Source organism: Carcharodon carcharias, chromosome 9 (assembly GCF_017639515.1).
Source record: "Carcharodon carcharias isolate sCarCar2 chromosome 9, sCarCar2.pri, whole genome shotgun sequence".
Taxonomy (NCBI): domain Eukaryota; kingdom Metazoa; phylum Chordata; class Chondrichthyes; order Lamniformes; family Lamnidae; genus Carcharodon; species Carcharodon carcharias.
In genome coordinates this window covers 32791622-32814739 of record NC_054475.1, presented here as the reverse complement: position 1 = coordinate 32814739, position 23118 = coordinate 32791622, and the positions used below count along the sequence as shown (strand labels likewise).

At 42.4% G+C, this 23118-nt stretch overlaps 1 protein-coding gene across 4 annotated transcripts in view; it reads right to left on the bottom strand.

The window, feature by feature from the left end:
* Positions 1–23118, bottom strand: part of LOC121281819 (innate immunity activator protein-like) — a 73831-nt gene that overhangs the window by 25949 nt on the left and 24764 nt on the right. For all 4 annotated transcript variants that reach the window (XM_041194842.1, XM_041194840.1, XM_041194843.1 and 1 more), the window contains 5 exons: positions 21753–21877; positions 20594–20716; positions 16805–17030; positions 11435–11470; positions 7003–7264 (listed from right to left, as the gene is read on the bottom strand). In XM_041194842.1, the coding sequence (XP_041050776.1) occupies positions 7003–7264; positions 11435–11470; positions 16805–17030; positions 20594–20716; positions 21753–21877 (772 nt within the window). The remainder of the gene's footprint in view (positions 1–7002; positions 7265–11434; positions 11471–16804; positions 17031–20593; positions 20717–21752; positions 21878–23118) is intronic.

The following is a 23118-nucleotide window of genomic DNA, read 5'->3' as shown; positions in this document are numbered from 1 at the left end:
AAATATATTGCCGTTCCTTTACTATGCTGGGTTAAAATCCTGGAGCTCCCTTCCTAACATCACTGTGGGTGTACCTACACCACATGGACTGCAGCAGTTCCAGAGGCAGCTCACCACTACTTTCTCAAGGGCAACTAGGGATGGGCAATAAATGCTGGCCCAGCCAGCGAAGCCCACATCCCATGAATGAATTAAAAAAAAAAGGATAGTGGTGTCTTCTGCGGCCCCTTCCACCTTGGACTACCTAATGGCCCTGCACCCCTTGTGTCTATGTCTCTCCTCCCATAGGTCACTCCTTCTGGAAGCTGCATTGGGACATTTGGCCTCCTCTCCCTTCTGCCCTCTCTTCCTGCTCAGAGGAGGTGCCACCAGTGGAAAGCACAATCCCATTACCAGGGTTACAGAAGACTGTCTGATACCTGGAAGGGTCCACACAATCAAAATCTTCTGGGTGCCTTGGAGACACCAATGAGTCCTGAAATGAAGCCTAGAAATGCTAAGAATGAAGCTCAGAACAGAGATGAAGCTGTCATGTTCAAATAAGCAACCAGCAGCAAACTATCTTCTAACTCCTCACTACTCACACTGGCAATGCTGCTGACCCTTTTTATCCCACCCTTGGAGGAGGTTATGCAAAATGTGGGCTGCCCGCCTGCCCATTTTGCCCATGTGATGAGCATGAAATTGCACGGGCAATATAAAATTTGGTTCAATTGGGTTTTAATAGCCTGAAGTGGCCTCTTACCTGATGGCAGATGCGACTCCAACACCCGAGCGCGCCCTCTGACCTGAAAATTGCACCTATGCAGGATGAAGTGGGATGCTCGCCCCATGTCTTCTCGCGCTATTTTATGCCCGATCAGGTCGGGCACATGCCCACCCGCGAGGTGTAAAATACTGCCCCTGGAGTTTATTGTACTAATATCATTTTTGAGGTTATTACTAAGCCACATAAACACATCTAACTTTCATAGTTTCCAGACTTACAGCTAATTGGTTAACTCTCAGTTGCCCTCTGAAATATCCCACTAATTCACTAGATTATCTCAAAATTGTTCCAAAAACCTATAATAAGAATAACACGGACCATCCACCTGGCATTGGCCTAGGCACCAGATTCGTACACAACAAAGGCATATCCTGCCTAGCTGACCCTGCAAAGCCCTCCTCACTAACATCAGGGGATTTGTGCCAAAATTGGGAGAACTGTCCCACCGACTAGTCAAACAAACGTCTGGCATTGTCATACTCACACAGTCATACCTTTTAGCCAATGTCCAAGACTCCTCCATTACTATTGGTATGTGCTGTCTCACTGGCAGAACAGACCTATCAGAGGTGGTGGCACAATGACATACAGTCGGAAGGGAGTGATCTTTTATGTCCTCAACATTTACTTCTGGACCCCATGAAGTCTCATGCATTGGGTCCAACAAGGGAAAGAAAAACCACCTATTGCCCTCCCTCAGCTGATGAATTAGTACTTATCCAGACTGAACACTGCTTAGAAGAAGCAATGAGGCTAGTAAGGGCACAGAATGAACAATAGGTGGGGAGCTTCAATACCCATTAAAAAGGGTGGCTCAATAGCACTACTACTGACCAAGCTAGCTAAGCTGCCAAATTGGGCCTTGCGGTGAGAAAATACTTGATCTTGTCCTCACCAATCTACTGTCATAGATGCATCTGTCCATGGTAGCATTGGTAGAGTGACCGCTGCATAGTCCTTCTACAGATGAAGTTCTGTCTCCTTAGTGAAGACACTTTACATCGTGTTGTGAGGAACTCAGTGCTAAAACTGGGCATTTATGAGGTGCTGTGGGCCATTAGAAGCAACAAAATTGTATTGTCTTACATTCAGTAGCCCCATATTCCTCATTTTATCATTATCAAGCCAAGGGACCCACCTTGGTTCAGTGAGGACGAGTGTAGAAGATCATGTCAGGAGCAGCACCAGGCATACCTAAAAATGATGTGCCAGTTTGATAAAGCTATAACATGGGCTACATGAATCCACAACCACTGATTAGAGAAAAGCTCTTTAACTTACCACAACCAGTCATGAATTGTGGTTGACAATTAAACAACTAGCAGAAGGAAGAGGCTCCATGAACAACCCATCTTCAATTGGTGAAGGTCGGCTTGCGAGTGCAAAAGGCAAGGCTGAAGCGTTTCCAAACATTTTCAGCCAGAAATGCTGAGTGAATAATCCAGCTCTGCCTCCTCTTAAGATCCCCACTAACATGGAAGTCAGTGGTCAGAAAATGCAGTTCACCCCATGTGACATCAAAAAATGTCTGATTGCATTGGATAAAGTAAAGGCTGTGAGCCACCTCAACATCCCTGCTGTAGCGCTGAAGACATATGCTCCAGAAATGGCCATGCCAGTACAGCTATAACACAGGCATCTACCTGACAAAGCTGAAAATTGTCCAGATGTGTCCTGTCCATAAAAAGCAGGACAGATCCATTCCAGTCAATTACTGCTTCATTAATGTACACTCAATCACCAGCTAATTGATGGAAGGTGTCATTGACAGTGCTATTAAGTGACAGTTATTCATAATCGGCTCACTTGATGCTCAGCTTGGGTTCCACCAGGATCACTCAGCCCCAGACCTCATTTCAGTCTTGGTCCAAACATGGACAAAAGAGCTGAACTCAAGAGGTGAGGTGACAGTAGTGACTGCCCTTGACATCAAGACAGCATTTGACCAAGTGTGGCATCAAGGGGCCTGCAATAATGAAGTCATTGGGTACTGGGAGGCAAAACTCTCCAGTGGCTGGAGGCATACTTAGTGCAAAAGAAGATGGTTGTGGTTGTTGGAGACCAATCACCTCAACCCCAGGACATCACTACAGAAGTTCCTTAGGACAGCATCCTAGCCCCAATCATCTTTAGCTGTTTCATAGTGATCTTCTCTCCATGCTGGTTAGGTTAATTTCATTTCTACACAAGTTAAACTGACACTAGGGTTGAATGCCATACTCAATCACTTTTCAGTTCATTATCCACAAGAATGTCACATATATTACTGATTACTCACAGGTTCTATCAGAATACCTGGCTACATGATAATGCATTCAAGCATGCAAAAACTGGTTCACATCTACAGAACAACCAGACATTGGCAATACAGATGGTAACAATCTGTGCCTGCTTCTGTTTTGGTTTCACCTGGTGTCAGACACATTTGATGTGGTTACAGTACACACCAGGGCCTTGATTTCTGATTACCAAGGTGAGGTCTATCTGAAGTATTGGAGGTCATTAACACACATGGGATCTCAACATTGCGGTGAGTAGCTCACCTCCCGACCCCCTGAAAGCCTGTCCACTATCTACAAGGCACAAGTCAGGAGTGTGATGGAACCTCTCCACTTACCTGGATGAGTGCAGCTCCATCAACACTCAAGAAGCTTGACACCATCCAAGACAAAGCAGCCCGCTTGATTGGCACCCCTTCCACCACATCCAACATCCACTCCCTCCACCATTGATGCACAGTAGCAGCAGTGTGTACCATCTACAAGATGCCTTCCAGCAACTCACCAAAGCTCCTTCAACAACACCTGCCAAACTCGTGACCTCTACCCAGAAGGACAAAGGCAGCAGATGCATGGGAACACCAACACCGGCAAGTTCCGCTCCAAGCCACACACCACCCTGACTTGGAACCACATCACCATTCCTTCACTGTGGCTGGATCAAAATCCTGGTACACCCTCCCAAACAGCACTGTGGGTGTAATTACACCATATGGACTGCAGGGATTCAAGAAGGCAGCTCACCACCACTTTCTCAAGGGCAATTAGGGATGGGCAATAAAAATGCTGGCCTTGCCAGCAATGCCCACATCCCTTGAAAGAATTTTTAAAAATGAGCAGTCAGTCGCTATCCTGCAATAGGAAACCTCAGAGCATCAGTAAATGCAAGATGCCCATTTCTGCAAATGTTTGCTCAATCTGACATTATATCCAATAGCAGATGGAATAGATAGTTTATTAATTTAAAAATTTAGAAATAGTTTACAATTTCAAGAATTCATTTTTGAATCTGAAACAAACTTCTCCTAAAAGGTTAAGCTACGAATGTTAAATGGAATAATTAAAATTGGTAGATTTATGTGATGCTGCTCAGTCAGTCGGAGAATGCTCTGTGTTGTGCTATGTAACATTCAATGCCACTGACTCTCAATGATTTGCATTGCAATTTGGTACCAAAGTAGTGCAAAAGGAGTAGTGATACTCTTCGGGCTTGAATTGTAAGATTGTGCACATATTTGTTGAAACTAGCAGTCTTGATTACTAATGAAAAGTTTGTTAAACTATCTTATCTTTTCTTTTAAAAGAAACAAATAAAACAGAAGATGATAAAGAAAGCATTCCAAGTTGTAAATAGGTATGAGTTAGGTTTTAGGTATTGGAGGCAACAGTAACAGGAAGTTGATGGGTTTTTGTAGATTGGTAGTGATGGTGTTTGGGGAGCATAGGAATATTGTGGTGCTGTGGAAGGTGGGAGAATTTGGGGATTGGGAGGTGGGTGAGGTATGGATGCTCAGGATAGGTGGGGAAAGACGGAGTTGATGAATATTTCTGCTAATTTTAGATGATAGATTTGTGGCACAGAGAATTGTTTAATCTTTTCATAAAATCCACCACTCACTGCATTGGTCTTTCCCACTTAGCCTCAAGCCCCTCCTGGCTGGGTCCCTATCCAGCACAAACTAGTCAAAGATCCTTTCTGCAGTGCCATCAGCTGAATTCCGTCACTGTTTTCAGCCTGCAGGGTGGTTTTTAGATTAGGAAGAAGGTCACAGTGGAATGGGGTCAAGATGAATGCAGGAACACGGCAATGGTGGCAACTCATGGTTCTGTTGTGAGTTGTTACAGGTGGATCTCTTGTAATAGAGAGGAAGTAGAAACAAGAAGAAGGAAAGGGACAGGGATCCAGGCAGCAACAGCACCATCTGTCCATAAGAAACTGCTGAGTTTTCAGAGGCATTATTACCACATACCTAAGAGACTAAGCTTGGAGAACAAGTAAGTTTAATTGTGAAAGAAAGGTATAACAGAAAAATATAATTAGGCATCATGGAAATTGTGTGACAGGAGGAAGTAATGAAGTACTTAAAAAGCCACTGGAACATTTAGAGGAGAATTTTCTCCCCATCAAGGGGGTTGTGCGGGGCGGGTGTGGGCAGGCACCCAATCAGCTGGGCACCACCATTTTACGTGGGCGGGCCAATTAAGGCCCGCCCTGCTTGACACACGCATGGAAGCGCTGAGCAGACGAGGGGGTTTGCCCGAGTCTGGGCACAGAGGTGCCTCAGGGAGATTGGTTTCACATATAAAACACTGAATAAAGGGAGAAAAAAATTTAAAGGATATGTACCCTCATGTGAAACTGTCACATGAGCTGCGACATGTCCGTTAATGTTAATAAAAAAATTTCCAACACTTTAAAAACGTTTATGAAACCTCATCCCGCCCGCGAAGTGGTGTGAAGGCTGCCTGGGCTCTTCACCTGCCCGCCAACATTAAGGTTGGATGGGCAGCTCAGGTCAATGATCTAATTGATTATTAAATGGCCTTAATAGGCCTTTGACAGCTCGGCAGGCATGCAGCCGAGTCGGCCGCGTGCCTGCCAAACTGAAAACCTGAATGACACACGGTGACGTTGGGACGTTTGCCCAATGTCACCCTGCATCATTTTACGCCTCAGCGAGCGGGGCTCGCCCCCACTCACTAAGCCGAAGATTCTATCTCTAGACTTTGAGAGAAAGAAAGAGGAGCAAACCAAACCATGACAGCACGGGAACTCAAGTCTGCAATGGAACAAGGCTGAGAATAAGTGTTGGAGCATGTTGCAGACAGTTGATAAGGATGTTGTGACTACATTCACTATTGTCAAGAGTGGTGTGTAATTTTAAAACAGACCGCATACTGCCATTATATCAAAATGTGTGTGTTCTGCTTGTGCCTTACTACTTTAATTTCTGTAAATAAATTATTTAATTTGGCATTATAGCCCAGCTTGAGTGTACTGTGCTGACATTGCTGTCTGCTAGAGTGGTTTGCAGGGAAATAAAGTGCATTTGGCATGAGAAGTGTTTTGTCCTGAAGGGTGTGAGCTGTCTGCACGGAGGAAAACCTGCAGAGCTACAGCTTCTACATGTTAGGGGGCATGTGGCTTACTTACAGGATTGTTGTAAGCGGCAGCAATTCATTAAAAAAATTAAAATTACATCAAACTAATGACAGCCATCTCCAGATACCCATTAAAGATTAAAATAAAGAGCTTAGTGATATTTTAAAAAATGTTTTAATCATATTGCTAAACCTTTGATGTAGGTTTTCAGTTTCTGTTCCAATTTTTCTCTTGAATAATAAGAAAATTAACTGTGTCAAGTCAGGGGCACTCTGTCAACTACCTTAAATTAAAAGCAAAAAACTGTGGATGCTGGAAATCCAAAACAAAAACAAAAATACCTGGAAAAACTCAGCAGGTCTGGCAGCATCTGTGGAGAGGAGCACAGTTAACGCTTCAAGTCCGCATGATTCTTCAACAGAACCCTGTCAACTACCTTAATAGTATTTGCATTGAGGTGATATTTGTTTAATTCTAAAGTGGTCAGAGCAGGAGTGCTCCTCCTGTCCCCACATTATTATTGTGGCCACACCCTGGTCCACTCGTCAATTACCCCCAACACCGCTCTCCTTCTGACGGTACCTTAGGTGCGGGAGCTGCAACACCTCCCTTTTAACCACCTCCCTTCTCACCGTCCAAGATTCCAAACACTTCTTCCAGGTGAAACAGTGATTTGCTTGTACTTCTTTCAATTTAGCATACTGTATTCACTGCTAATGATGCGATCTCCTTTGCACTGGGGAGACCAAACATAGATTGGCTGACCACTTTGCAAAACGCCTCCATTTATTCTGCAAGCATGACCCTGAGCATCTGATGGCCTATCACTTTAAATGAAATCCAAACTGTACCTTGACTTGCTGCTCAAAGAGGAGCTTCTTTTCACTTTCTCGTAGGGTTCATCAAGATTAGACTCCACCCAAGCTGTGTCCATGACAGGTGATTTTTCATAATCACTGTGCTGATGACAGATGGGAGCAAGCCCTTCCAGTGTCTGGGGTGGGGTGGGCCTCCTGGGCTGCAGAGGAGGCAGTGGAGAGTTGTTCCTTTGCATCACATGCCCAGCTGTCAAGAACTCTGTGGATGAATTTTGGCTGTGATTGCGTTCAGTATCTGTGGAAAGCAAACAATAACATGGATCAAAATTATTCAAAAAGAATCAGTTAGATACTTAACATTTTGGCCAACATCATATATAAAAGAATTTTACATTTGTGAAATAAAAAATTATGGAGCCTATTGGTCCAGCGAGCTCACTGTTTTAAAAAAGCATCCATGAAGCTCACTTCAAAAAGTCCAATGAGAAACAAATATAACCATCAAGTTATTAGTTATGAATAAATATTACTAGTTTCAAGGTAAATTTGTTAACATTACAGAATATTTGAACAGAAAAAAATAGTTTTCTTGTGCTTTGTATGGTTGTTGATATTTAACATAAGGCAGGATTTTTAGTTCGATGGGTGCCCGCGATTGGTGGGCCCGGAAACAGCCGGGGAATGGACCACTGACTGCGATCGGCCCCTAGCCATGATTTCACACTGGCTGGCCATTAATTGGCGTGAAATGCGTGCTGAAAGGCTCAACGCTGCTGGGGTGGGGGCAGGAGGAGGGCGAGTGCTGAAGTCAGCTCGGGCATGCGGGTGCGCTGAATGAAAGCTCCCTGAAGGCAGAGAGCTGCCTCAGGGAGCTGAAGAATTTAAAAGCAATAAATAAAGATTTTAAAATCTGGAAAAAATGCCCACACATCAGAATCAGTCACCTGAACACATACATGATGAAAATTCTGTCCATACATTTTTTTAAACTTAATGACGGAAACCTCACCCCGCCCTTGGATGAGGTTTCCTGAAAAATGCAAAGGCCGCTTGGCCGATTCGCCTGCCTGCCAACTGTAACGATGGATGGACAATGGAAAATCTCCATCAGTTGCGCCGTTGGATTGGGCTTAATTTTCCTCTTAATTGGCAGGTGCACTTCCAGGTTTAGTGTGCGCCCTCCGACTGAAATATCGTGCGAATGCACGATGACGTCGGGATGCTCGCCAGACGTCATCATGTGTTATTTCACGCTCGAGCAGATCAGGTGCTTGCCTGCTCGCTGAGCTAAAAATTCTGCCCATAAAGTCTGATTTACAAGAATTGGGATTTGCAAACTATAACAAGTTTAGAACTTGGGACACCAATTAGATGATATATTGAAATGTTGTTTGCCTGGATTATTTTATGCTACATTACAGATTTTTGTGAAATACTTAACTTTTTCTATTATAGCTTGAGAAAAGGAAAAATGCTGTTGATGCTGGAGATCTGAAATGGAAACAGGAATTTCAGGAAATATCCAGCAGGTCAGGCAGGAGGCTTAATGTTTCAGAACTGTGGCCTCTCACCAATTTTGATTAACTCTGTTTCTCTTTCCACCGATGCTGCATGCCCTTGTGTGTACTTCCAGCATTTGCTGTTTGCATTAAAGTTTGATTTGACTCTAAGCCTAAACAATACTAAAACATCCCAAAAGGACATCGTGCCTTTAATGGATATATTTCTCATAAGATTATGATAATTATAGCAACACAGATTCAATATTGTTGCATCAACTTTACAGGTGTAAAACAGGCACATAAAGGACTAATTTAGCAGAATGACGGCATTCGGGCTGCTACTAAATTTGTCTAAGCCCTTTTTTTAGGAGGCCCTGGTGCCTGTCCGAAATGAGGCACCTGCGCACATTTCATGAATCATTTGCTAAATATATTTAAAGTGTTGAGAGCAAAAGTGCACCTCCTACTTCCACTTTAATATTATGGCCACACCTAAGTCTATTCCTCAATCACCCCAGCACCTTCCCCTTCCCATGACAACTTTCCATGTAACTGCAGGAGATACATTGCCTGCCCTTTTATCACATCCATTCTCACTGTCCAAGATCCACCACTCCTTTCAGATGAAACAGCAATTTACATGTACTTCTTTCAATTTAGTGTACCTGTATTTGCTACTCATGACACAGTCTCCTCTACATTAGGGAGACAAAGCGCAGATTGGGTGACTGCTTTGTGGAACACTACCTTTCATTCTGCAAGCATAACCCCGAACTTCTAGCCACCTGTATTTCAATTTTGTATCTTGCTCGCACTCTGACCTCTCTGTCCTTGGCCTCCTGCAGAGATCCAATGAAGCTCAATGCAAGCTCAAGGAACAACATCTCATCGTTCAGTTAAGCACTTCACTGCCTTCTGGGCTCAATATTAAACTCAACAATTTCAGATTGTAATCTCTGTCCCTATTTTGCTCCATTTTTCCTTGCTATTTTAGTTTTCTCTCTAGTATTTCTCTTTTTTTTGCTTTTGGACATCATCTGTCATGAATATGCCATTCACACCTCCTCTAGAAACACTTTTTGTTTTCTTACCACTCCCTTTGGTCTTGTAGCACCAACTCTTTTGTCATTTAATCTCTCCTGTCTTCCACCCTTTCACAGGCCTTCCCTTTTGTTCTTTATCCCACCCTACCCTCATCCCCACCACACCCCCCACCCCCCCCACCACCCCTTTCACTAGCTTAAAACTGGTTACATCTCTAACCATATCTGATGAAAGGTCACTGAAACATTGGGCAGAATTTTACAGCCCCGCCCAATGGCATGATTTTCCAGTCCTGCCAAAGTCCACGGATTTTTGAATGGCTCACTGCATTTTCAGTCCCCACGCCTGCCAGAAAGGGATGTAAAATTCTGCCCATTAACTCTGTTTTTCCCTTCAAAAGATACTGCCAGACATTGCGAACATTTCCAGCATTTTCTGTTTCTCTTTAATATTGTGGGTCGCTGCTGGCCCACTACATGCCATCCTCCTGTTTGCCTCATTTCTCCGTCCCTGGACTCTCCTGCAGACTGAGCTGAAATTTGAAAGACCTGGGCTGACAATTTGTTTTTGGGGTAGCCAACTGGTGTCAGCAGCTTGACAGGTTTGTTTCACTGAGATCCGAGGATGCACCTTGGGGCTCTCCATCGCTGCCACCATCAAAATCATGTTGCTATAGAGTTGATTTTCCAGGCAACTTTTCTGGGTGGGAACATTGAACTTTATTTACAAGGCAGCAGCAGCAGCTACATGCGTGCATCTCACTCCACAACTAAAGAAGGACTCCCCAGTAGAGGTTCCCCGCGCTACTAACTCATTGGTTTGCACAGATCATTTGATCTTACAACACAGGATTATTCTTAAAGCTACAGTCCAAGGTTTATCAAAATTGTGGGCAGAATTTTTATGTCGGTGTGCGTGTCCGCGCCTGACCCAATCAGACGCGAAAACGCGCGAGATGACATCGGGCGAGAGTCCCAGTATTATCCCACACTTGCGCAATATTTTGGTCAGCAGGCATGCCTGAGTGTCGGAAGCACGCCTACCAACAATTAAGAAGACAATTAAAGTTGTTAAAGTTCCAGTTGTCCCCGATTTTTTGTGATCCATCCAACATTACAGCTGGCAGACGGGCGAATCTGCCAGGCAGACTTTGCATTTTTGAGGAAACTTCATCCAAGGGCGGGATGAGGTTTCCGTTATTAAATTTTTAAAAACGTATGGACAGAATTTTCATCATGTATATGTTCAGGTGACTGATTCTGATGAATGGACTTTTTTTTCCATGTTTTAAAATCTTTATTTAATTGTTTTCAAGTCTTCAGCTCCCTGAGGCAGCTCTCTGCCTTCAGCGAGCTTTCATTTAGCATTCACTCAAGCCCCCGCTTATGTCCACACTCCTCCCACCCCCACATGGCAGCGCTGAGCATTTCAGCACGTGCTTCATGCTGGCTGGCCATTAATTGGCAAGCCAGCATGAAATCGCAGTCGGGAGCCAATCGCAGGCGGTGATCTATTCCCCGGCCGCTACTGGGCCCGCCTATCACACCGACCTAAAAATCCTGCCCCACAATTACTACACATGTCCAATTTTGGGTCCTAACAAAGTGAAGCGTCCCATAGAAATATAGGTGAAGACTATTTGATCCATGCAGCATGCAGTGAATGTCTATGTGAGCTAAAAGCACAGGCAAAAATCAATCTTCACAAATTTAATTCCATCCATAGTAAATCCGCCTTATTGACTTACAAGGTGAGAATGAAATTTTTGGGTGTAAAATTTAGATTGAACAATGTGCAAAATGGGTGATTGTTGATCAGCAGCGTGTTTGACACCCCATCTGTTTTCCAATTCACTATTGCCCCTTGTACAACCCCAAACCAATTGCAACCCCTTTGCACTCTACAATTTGAGGACTTACCATCTTCGAGAGAACTATCATCAGAAGCAGTCAATTCTAAAAACAAAAAGCATTTTGAGAAATTAGATTTTAATGCAACCAAATCAACTATTTACTCTTTACATTTCTATTAAAGAAAAATATAATCTTGGAAACCAGTAAGCCCTATATTTCATTTTCAACTGATATTTTTCTCCTATTTATTAGATCCACCATGATAAATCTGATTGAGGTAGAAATCAAGGCCTCGAAATTTGATTGTGCCCTAAATCAAGCCTATAGCAATGGTACACAATGCATACGCCTGTTCACTTGGTTGTGGGACCATGGTAAATCAGTACAGCTTGCTCATCAGAATGAGCCATTCATGTGGCAGTGGCACTCAACCCATCATTGGCTGCATGCTCATATGGGTAGAAGGGGATATCAGACTTCACTGACATCACTGAAAGGAGATCCTCATTTTGGATGTAGACAAGCAAGGAAACGTTGGCCAGTATTTTCCAGTCCCACCTATCGTCAGGATGTTCAGGTCCTGCTGAAAGCCAATGCACTTTTGTCTGGCCTGCCGCATCCCCCTCAGCAGGTCCTGCCACAGTGCCCCAGAAAATCCCAGCTGTTGTCAAGGTTTAAGATAGCTGGGAGCAGTTCAGAGAGGACACTCAGGTTCTCGGGTGCAACTTTGGAGGCAACTGGGCCTTTTCAGTCCTGTCCTGGAGGTCACTGCCCATGAGTCTCTCATGATCCTTTGAATGAGATAGTGCAGCCTCCCTCCCACCATGTTGAAATCACTGAGCACCTTTTAGATGAAGTAGAATATGTAGAAAAGCATTTCAATCACGGATGAGAAACTTGCACTGGGGTGGAGTGTACAGGTCTTTCCATATGGCATTAAGGCCACAATGCGACCTAAACATTAACAGGGTGTTACACCTTGAAATTCACTAAGACAATCATGCTGTGCCAGAGGTACAGTACAACCAATGATTCCCTAGTTTCCAGGGAATACCTAAGTCACAGTGAATCCCACTCTATTCTATTACTTCTACATGTCCATGGGGAAAGTGATCAATCTTTTTGGCTGAGGAAACAGGGATTCAGCCGAAGCATGGACCACCACGGTTATTATGGATAACCCCAAGGAAGTCTGGAAGGAGCTGGAAGCAAAGAAGTTCAAGGCTGCAGTGACCTTGATTTCAATGAGCAATGCTATGCCAGATGCAACAGTTGGCTGATATGACTCAATTCTGTGATTGCCCTTCTGGAGAAACAAAGCTTTCTTATGCATTATTCCTCAAAGACATACAGGTATGTTGTTCTAAATCTACAAACTATTGAGAAGATAAAGATTTCCTCAAGTTTGCATCCATCTATTTTCTCTCCTTTCAGCTATAGTTCTGTTTAGTCTCTCCAACCCCCTCCTCCCAGAGTGTAATTCCTAGAACTGCCCCCACAAAAACAATTACAATGCCAAAGCCTCTTTACAGTTCAGAACCTACATTAGCATCCATTATGAACTTTAAAGTCAACATACTCACAAGCTAGTGTGAGAAAAATATGCTATATAATTTAACTGAGAGCAGCTGAGAATTCCTTTAAACAGTATTTGAGATGTCCGCTTCAAAACCAGTACCACCCATAGTATGGAGAGGGAATAGGAAGTGGCATTGGTCAGGCAGTAAAGTCAGGACATCACATCGGTGCCATAAGGGCAATGCACGACCCTGATTTACCTGAATTCATGAGCTCCTTGTCTGTTTCAGACAGGTGCACTAGCCGCAGGAAATTATCTTCCCTTCCCCCAGAAAATCAGGATAGTTTTGCAACCAGAGTTGTAGGAACTGGAGTTCCATTTTCTGCCTGCTGCTATCCAGTTTTTAGGATGTTTGGGGTGGCAAGGAGACTAAAATTTCTCCCATTAACTCTAAGTCATAGATTCATAGAACCTTACAGCACAGAAGGAAACCATTCAGCCTGTGGTGTTTGTGCTGGCTCTTTGAAAGAACCGTCCTATTTAGTCCCACACTCCCATTGGGCCCCTTTCTTCCCAATGCCAGTTCCTTTGAGTGCCTTTGAACAAGGGAACTCCCTGGAAACCCATAAACAATCCCAATAGGGATTGATTTTTGGGCTTCCGGCATGGTGAGACCCCATCCGCCACTGGGTGAATACCTGCAGTGGCGGGAGGAGGCACTAATTGCCCACTTAAGGGTCTCAATTGGCTGCGGAGCAGGAAGGCCATCCATGCGCCTTCCTGCTACGGACTTAATCAGGCCAGAGGCAGGAAGGTGAAGGAGTCCCCACTTGACACCCTCCCACTCGATTAAATGACCCTCCCTGCCACGAGGGAGGGCATTAAGTTCCGCCCAATGTTTTTTTCTTCATAAATGACATGGGAAAGATAGATTATTTTTAGCAAGAAGGTAAGATCCACACTTAGGATTGGTGATTGGGGCTGACACTAATTGCCACTGTCTCTTTTGTCTTTGTCTATGTTTTCCTGGATCAATTAGGTGTCCATTCTAAACAATAAACTTGACACCAAAGTTACTTACCATATCATGCTTCTCAAAGTATCAGTTGCTTCATATTAATTAATGCCCCCCAAGGTACTTGACTGTAGTCTATCCAGATGGTTTCATTTTTAACATTAGTATAAAATATTTGTAAAAGTTTCACTTTTTACCGATATGCATCCTCCACACCGTAGAAGTATAGATTAGCTTCCTCTGAGGAAATCTTTTGCAAGGGAAGGCACGTGCCTCTGGATATGGATATCTCCTCAAAGTGAGGAGATGTCTAATGTACTGCACATAGGACAGGCTCACAAAATGGCTGTGGCCAAGCTGAGCTTTATTAATCGAGGAATAGAGTACAAAAGCAAGAATGTTATACCAAACCTTTATAAAACACTGGCCTCTGCTGGAAGATTGTGCTCTTGAATAGTCTTTGAATAAAGTTCTTTTCAACCTTATGAAATTTACCCAACGTGTTTGGTCTTAATGGGATGACACTGGGCCTTTAAGCAGATAGCCTTATTCTTTTCTAATACTTAAGAATTCTTGGGTAGTTACTCAGTTACTGGCAAAAGGTGGGGAGTGGTGTTCCACAAGGATTGGTGCTGGGCCATTATTGTTCACCATTTGCTTAAACAATTTGGACTCGGAAATCAGAGGTACGATTTCTAAATTTGCAGATGACACCAAATTTGGAGATATAGGTAATACAGAGGAGGGCTGTGACAAAATACAGGAAAACATTGATAAACTTGCAGAAAGACCATGCAATTTTGATATGAACTTCAATATAGATAAGTATGAGGTGGTTCTGTTGAAGGGTCATGAGGAGTCGAAACGTCAACTGTGCTCTCCTCCACCGATGCTGCCAGACCTGCTGAGTTTTTCCAGGTATTTCTGTTTATGTTTTTGTATGAGGTGGTACATTTGGGCAGGAAGAGGAAAGAGGCCATACACTCCTTGGAAAATAAATGTCTAAATGGAGTAAAGGGACAAAGGAATCTGGGGATACAGATGCACAAATCACACCAAGTAGCGACATGGATTAATAAGGCCATGAAAGGTACAAACAAAGAACTTGGATTTATTTCTATAGGGATAGAATTGAAAAGTAGAGAAATTATATGAAACTAAATTATATGACTAAACAACACTTGGAGTACAGTGAACAGTTCTCCATATTATAAAAAGGATATGGGGCACTGGAGAAGGTGCAAAAAGTTACTAGAATGATGCCAGAACTGGGATGTTACATCTACCAGGAAAGATTGGACAGGTTGGGTTCTTTCCTTCAGAGAAGACTGATAGAGGTCTTTAAGATTATGAAAGGGTTTGATAAGGTAGACATGGAGAAAATGTTTCCACTTATGAGGGAAACCAGAACTAGGGGCTATTAATATAAGATAGTCACTAATAAATCTAATAAAGAATTCAGGAGAAACTCCTCTATTCAGTGATAGTTAGAATATGGAATTCGCTGAAGAACAAGGACTTTTGTTGAGACGATTACTTTAGATGCATTTAAGAAGAAAGCAGACAAACTCATGAGGGAGAAAATCAGAGAAAAGGATATGTTGATGGAGTTAAACAAAGGGTGGGATGAAGCTTTAGTGGAGCATAAACACCAGCAGAGGCCTGTTGGGCCAAATGGCCTATTTCTATGTTGTAAATACTTCGTAATACTTTTCAGTATATTCCTGCACAACTACAAATTTTATTGTTACTGCAGCTGTTCATTACTTGAAGGATAGGCCTAATAACTCTCAGTGATCTCAACCATCAAAAGAATGCTTCAAGTGTGGTAACCTCCCTTTATATTCTCCTCTAGGATTAGGCAGTTTGTATGAATTGCTACTAGTGATGACCACATACTCTTATTTGATGTATGATCAGACACTGTGCCTACAATAATTATGTACCTAAATACGTAATAAGAGATTCGATAATTTCATTAATGCTATGCGTCGTGTAAGTATTACAAAATGATTATTATTTTGATACGGTAAATATAAAATAGCTAATGACACTTCTAAAACATCAAAACATACACTACAAAGTAATACAAATTACAAAGTAATGCTGTATTTTGAAAGCATATAGGATACTCGGTCTTAAAGCAATCACTTTGATCATTGATACTGGCTATGAGTTGTGACTTCTGGCTGTGAAATAAATCATGTAGTTGAAGAGCTTTCTCTAAATGTCCTTTTGAACAAAAAGAATGGATCATTCAAGGACATTCCAGCTACTATCAGGAACCTATTTATTGACATGGGCAATAAATTGCTGATATTATGTTAATTAGCTAATTGTAATGTTAATTATGATCAATTCTGAAATAATTATTTTTTTGTCAGCGCAAAGTTACACTGTCACTGAGTTTTGCAACCAGAGTTGCAAACTGGAACTCTATATCATTATTTGGATGAGGTACCAGAGGGATTCTGATGCTTTCTGAACCATATTGCAAAATAATTCAATACTTCAAAGGCAGAAATTGAAACCGAATTGAGTTCCAGGTGTGTAAAACTAATGTTCAATAGAAGATGCTGCTTCACTACACCTAAAGGAAAATATTAACTCAATTATGTACATATCCCAGACACTCTAATCTCTGACCTTTGAACTCAGGCTATCATATGTTAAATGGATAAAATGCTTTTGAGCGTTGTCTTTACTGGCAGAATTCCAGGATTGACTGGTTGTTGCATGTTTTTTTGGTCATGCCCTGCCTTTTACCACAAAACCAGCTCCTGTTACCAATGCCTGAGGAAAAAGCTGTTCTACTCCTTTAAAGGAAAACACGTCATAATATTCTTGTGGAGACAAGTAATATTACATATTATACTGGAGCCAAGTTAAAATTGTAACATACCTTCGATTACATTACTTGTCTGCAGTGTTCTTCCACCAACCATGTCTCTGTGCTCATTTATAGCTTTTTTGATATCGTTTAGTTTCTTTTGCTCTTTTACAAAGGCATGTTTTCTTTGTTTTCTTATATGCCTGCTTAGGTTTCCTTCTTGTGAAAGGCGCTTGGCTGCCTCCACAAACTGTAACTGCAAGGCGAAGTCCCTTTCCAGACAGGCAAGTTCAGAGTCCTGAAAAACAATAACAGATTTAAAACAAACTACACGCTAGTCTTTCTTCCTGCCATGTCCATGAGGTTAAATACTAAAAACCTGGGGAAACTGCATGGTATTTCCATCAAGCAAGCTAAATGTACTGGTCTTCTAATAGACTCAAAAACATCTACAGCACAGAAGGAGGCCATTTGGCTCATCGTGTCCACGTCGGTCGACAAAGATCTGACTACACTAATCTCATTTTCCAGCGCTTGGCACATAGCCCTGGAGGCAATGGCAACATAAGTGAATATCTAAATACTTCTTAAATCTTAGGAGAGTTTCTGACTCAACCATCCTTTCAGGCAGTGAGTTCTAGACTCCCACCACCCTCTGGGTGAAAACATTTCTCCTCAACTCCCCTATTAGCCTTCTACCTCTTATCTTAAATCTATACCCCCTGGTTATTGACCCCTCTCCTAATGGAAAAAGTGCCTTCCTATCCACCCCATCTATGCCCCACATAATCTTATACACCTCTATCAGGTCCACTCTCAACCTTCGTTGCTCCAAGGAAAACAGCCCCAGCCTATCCAATGTTTCCTCATAGCTCAAACCCTCCAGCCCGGCAGCATCCTGGTCATTCTCCTCTGTACCCTCTCCAGTGCAATCACATCCTTCCTATAATGTGGTGACCAGAACTGCACACAGTACTCCAGTTGTGGCCTAACCAGCATAGTGTTAGTAAGGGTAATGCATTTGATGTGGTCTACATGGACTTTAGCTAGGCTTTTGATAAGGTCCCTCATGGCAGACTGGTCAAAAAAGTAAGAGCCCATGGGATCTAAAACGAAGTGGTACATTGGATCCAAAAATTAAGCAGTTCGCGGATGACACGATAATTGGTACTTGTATTCTGCACTTGTATTCTACACCTTGGCTAATAAAGGCAAGTATCCCATATGCCTTCTTAACCACCTTATCTACCTGCCCTGCTACCTTCAGGGATCTATGGATATGCACACCAAGGTCCCATTAATCTTCAGTACTTTCCAGGGTCCTACCATTCATAGTGTAATCCCTTGTCTTGTTAGCCCTCCCCAAGTACATTACCTCACACTTTTCTAGGTTGAATTCCTTTTGCCATTGCTCTGCCCACCCAACCAGTCCATTGATTTCCTCCTGCAGTTTACGGTTATCCTCCTCACTATTCACCACCCTACCAATTATCACGTCATCTGTGAACTGCTTAATCATACACCCGACATTTAAGTCTAAATCATTCATGTATACCACAAATAGCAAGGGTCCCAGCACCGAGCCCTGCGGAACCCCACTGGAAACAGACTTCCAGTCACAGAAACATCCCTCTACCATCACTGTCTGTTTTCTGCTTCTCAGCCAATTTTGGATCCAATGTACAACTTCGTTTTAGATCCCATGGGCTCTTACTTTTTTGACCAGTCTGCCATGAGGGACCTTATCAAAAGCCTAGCTAAAGTCCATGTAGACCACATCAAATGCATTACCCTTACTAACACTCCTGGTTACCTCCTGAAAATATTTGATCAAATTTGTCAAATATGACCTTCCTTTTACAAATCCATGCTCCTGATTAATCCGTGACCCTCCAAGTGCAAATATATTCTGTCCCTCAGATTTCTTTCTAGTAACTTCCCCACCACCAAGATTAGACTGACTGGCCTGTAGTTTCCTGGTCTATCCTTTTCTCCCTTTTTAAATAATGGGACAATGTTAGTAGTCCTCCAGTTCCCTGGCACCTCACCTGGGGCCCGAGAGGATTTGCAAATTACTGCCAGGGCCCCTGATATCTCTTCCCTTGCCTCCCTCAACAGCCTGGGATACATCTCATCTGGGCCTGCGGATTTATCCACTTGTAAGGCCACTAAACCGGCTAGTACCAACTCTCTCTCTCTATGTTAATTTCCTCTAATATTTCACAGTCCTCCACCCTGATATCTATACATGTGTCGCCCTTTTCCATTGTAAAGACCAACACAAACTATTCATTGAGGACTGAACCCACAACTTCCAGGTCCACACACAGATTACCTCTATGGCCCCTAATTGGCTGTACACTTTCTCTAGTTATTCTCTTGCTCTTTATATATTTAAACAACTCCTTTGGGTTTTCCTTTATTCTACCCACCAACGCTTTCTCATGCACTCTCTTAGCTTTTCTAATTTCCTTTTTATGTTCCCCTCTGCACTTTTTATACTCCGTATTGAGCCCTCGGTATCTGCCATAAGCTTCTTTTTTTCTTAATCCTAACATTTATGTCGCTTGACATCCAGGGTTCTCCCGACTTGTTTCCCCACCCCCCCCTTTGTCTTTATGGGAACATACATATCTTGTACTCTCACTATTTCCTCCTTGAATGCCTCCCACTGCTCTGACACAGTTTTATTTACAAGTAACAGCTCCTAATCCAGTTGGGCCAAATTGTATCTCATCTTGGTAAAATTATCTTTTCCCTAATTTAGAACTTTTATTTCCAGCCCAACCTTATCCCTTTCCATAACTATTCTAAATCTAACTGAGTTATGGTCACTATCCCCAAAATGCTCCCCTACTGATATGCCTTCCATCTGCCTGGGATCATTTCCAAATATTAGATCCAAAACTGCCCCCTCCCTTGTTGGGCTTTCTACATGCTGGCTAAAAAAGTTCCCCTGGATGCAACTTAAGAATTTTGCTCCCTCCCTACGGTGCAGACTAAAACTATCCCAGTTAATATTTGGGTAGTTAAAATCCCCTATTATTACTGCCCTATTATTCTTACACTTCCCTGAAATTTGATTACATATTTGATCCTCTATCTCTCCCTGACTCCTTGGGGGCCTATAGTACACACCCAACATGTTTTCTTCTCTTCGTGCAAGTGCATCATCATGTTTTGTGAATGGTTCCAGAATTTTTGAATCCAAAGTTTTTTTTAAATGATCAACTATTGTCCTAATTTGGCATTTGAATTTGAACGGCATTCATCATGTTTATTGTCTTGTTCTATAACAAAATGACAACTGACCATGAAATGAAAACCACCGGTCAAACAAACCAGATATTTTCATTTATACCAGTAGTACTTCATAATTATCATTAGCATCAGTATTAAAGCACTGAAGAATATAACCAGTTGTTTGTACCTTTATCACACTACTTTGTCAAACAGATGAGTCTAGAACTAGGGGACACAGTCTCAGAATAAGAAGTAGGTGATTTAAGACTGAGATGAGGAGGAATTTCTTCACTCAGGTGGTTGTGACTCATTGGAATTCTCCACCCCAGAACGAAACTCAATCATTGAGCACATTCAGGATGTAAATCCATAGATTTCTGGATACTAATGACATCAAAGGATATAGGGATAGCGGAGAAAAATAACGTAGAGGTAGATGATCAGCCATGATCTGTTTGAATGGTGGAGCAGGCTCAACTGGCCAAATGGTCTACTCCTGTTCCTATATTTTCTATGTTCCTATGTTCTTCATGAGAAGATAATGGTTTGACGCAGTAGAACCTTGTTCGGAGTCAAATGTTATTCTAGAGTGTACTGTATTCATACATAGTGACCTACCTCTCCTTTAGCTGTAATTGTCTCCTCATCCAACTGAAAGGTTGTTCCCATACGGCGACGCACAGTGGGTGGCTTTTCCCCTTCTGCTAATGGGTACTCCTTTGGCAAATTCCCTGTCAACTCCTAAGGATGAAACACATTGAAATATAAAGAATTGAATTCACATATATAATAATCTGTTGTTTATATAATTAAGTAATAAACCTTGAACATAAAAATTCCTCAATCAAAACATTTAATGAAATGCGTTCTTGACTTGAGGTAATAACATAAACATGATATTTTCATTTAGGAGTATGTTTATGCCACTTATTTTTGTTTTAATACCCAATGCACAATGCAATTCATTATTACAAATTATTGCAATAAGCATCTCCAACAAGAGAGAATCTAACCATTTCCCTTTGACATTCAATAGCATTAACATTGCTAAATCCCCCACCATCTACATTCTGGAGGTCACCATTGGCCAGAAAGTTAACTGGACCAGCCACATAAATACTGTGGCTACAAGAGTAGTTCAAAGGCTGGAAATTCACCAGCAATTGCTCACTTTCTGACTCCCCAAAGCCTGTCCGCCATCTACAAGGGAAAGGCAGGAGGGTGATGGAATACTCCTCAACTTGTAAGGATGAGTGCAACTCTATGAAAACTCAAGAAGCTCAACACAATGCAGGACAAAGTAGTCAGCTTGATTGGCACCCCATCGACCACCTTAAACATTCACTTCCTCCACCACTGGTGTACAGCAGCAGCAGCATGTACCATCTACAATATGCACTGCAGCACTTTCCAAAATCACAATCTCTACAACCTAGAAAGGCAAGGCTAGCAGATGCATTGGAATATTGCCTTCTGCAAATTGCTCTCCAAATCACATGCCACCCTGACTTAGAAATGTTGCTGCATCACAATCCTAGAAATCCCTCCTGAATCCCACCGTGGATGTACCTCTGCCATGTAGATTGCAATGGTACAAGAAAGTAGCTCACCACCACCTCCTCAAGGCAATTAGGGTGGGCAATAAATTTTGGCTCTGGCAGTGATGCCCCAGGTTCCATGAAGGAATTTAAAAAAAGGTTTGTCAATGTAAATGTAACTATATTTGCCAAACACTAAAATCAGCAGAGCCCCTAGGCTTTCATATACTGGTACTCACAGATTCGCGTAAACACAATTTTTTCAGTTCTTCCAAATAAATCTCAAGTGTTTCTTCCAGCATTTGCTTACGTGAAATGACAGACCGATACCGATCTTTCGTCAGTGACTGTGGACTGTCTGACCCTGTGAACAAAACACCAGTTATGAACTAAGGATGATATTACATAAGTAAGCTTGATAGCTTCTTTATGCACCAAGTTACTTTTGTCAATTCTGAAACACAAGACTTTTTTCTCGTGGGCCAATTTCACCTCTCTCCCTACCTTCCTGACCTAAGTTAAACCGCTTTTTAGCTTTCCCACTTCAGGCACTTTAGCCTCTCAATCCCATCCTCAGCCTATTCACTACTCCTCTGCCTACCTACTCTCCAGTCACAGTGCCAAGCTTGAATCTCCTTTGAAGAAGTCTACAGCTTCCCTCTGTTCATCTTGACAAATTCAGAAGGGCACATCAAGGCGTTAATAGCTGCTTTTCTTCTGTGCTGCCCAACTCTTCTCTCTCTCAATGATATTCCCATCTAACACCTCCACTGGGGACTAACCTTATCAAACTCATTTCTGTCTTTCTCACCCCACCCACCAAGGACAATGCCAATACATCTATAATCAGTGTCAGCAGTCCCCTCAAGAATGTTCATGAAAAGGTGCTTGCCACCCATTATATTGTTGTGGATAATTTCCTTGATGGCTTTTAAAACTTGTTGAAACCTTGCATCTTACTCAAGGTTCAGCGCTTATCTATATTTTTTCACAATTGCCTCCCCAGCCGCTGAGGTGGTGTGGCCTTAATTATCAAACCACAATTTTATCTCTTCCCTGATTCTTTGGTGCCTCTTTCTCCTTCAAAAGCCTCACTTTATTCCACCCCTCTCATCTCCCCTTTAAAATCCTCATTCTCTTCTGCGCCCCTCTCCCACCCCAACCCCCCCCCCAACAAAATCCAACCTGAGTTTCTCTCCATGCTTTTAGTTACTTGTCCTAATATCACCATCCTTAGCTTGGCATTTATTGATTTTTTTGGTAACGCTTCTGTGAAGCTCATAAGCGATTTTTTCAACATTCAACATTGTTCATGCTAAATATGAATTGTAGGAAGAAATAGCCATCTGTACTTTATAAAAACAAGAGTGTCTGCCATTGAGGTAGACTAAATAATCCCTTTTGATCAACAAAGTCCACATTTCAAAACTGTTTTTAAAATATCTGCATATTTTCCTTAGATAGTCCACTTCTACTGAAATGTGTGTATTTTTTAAAGTTTGAAATGGATTCCCTAATGGCGCCCCAGTCATTGCAAAGTCAGATTCAAGTTTAGTTCCAATCTTGGGTCCATGCACTCAGCCAAGGACATAATGGCGGGTAATA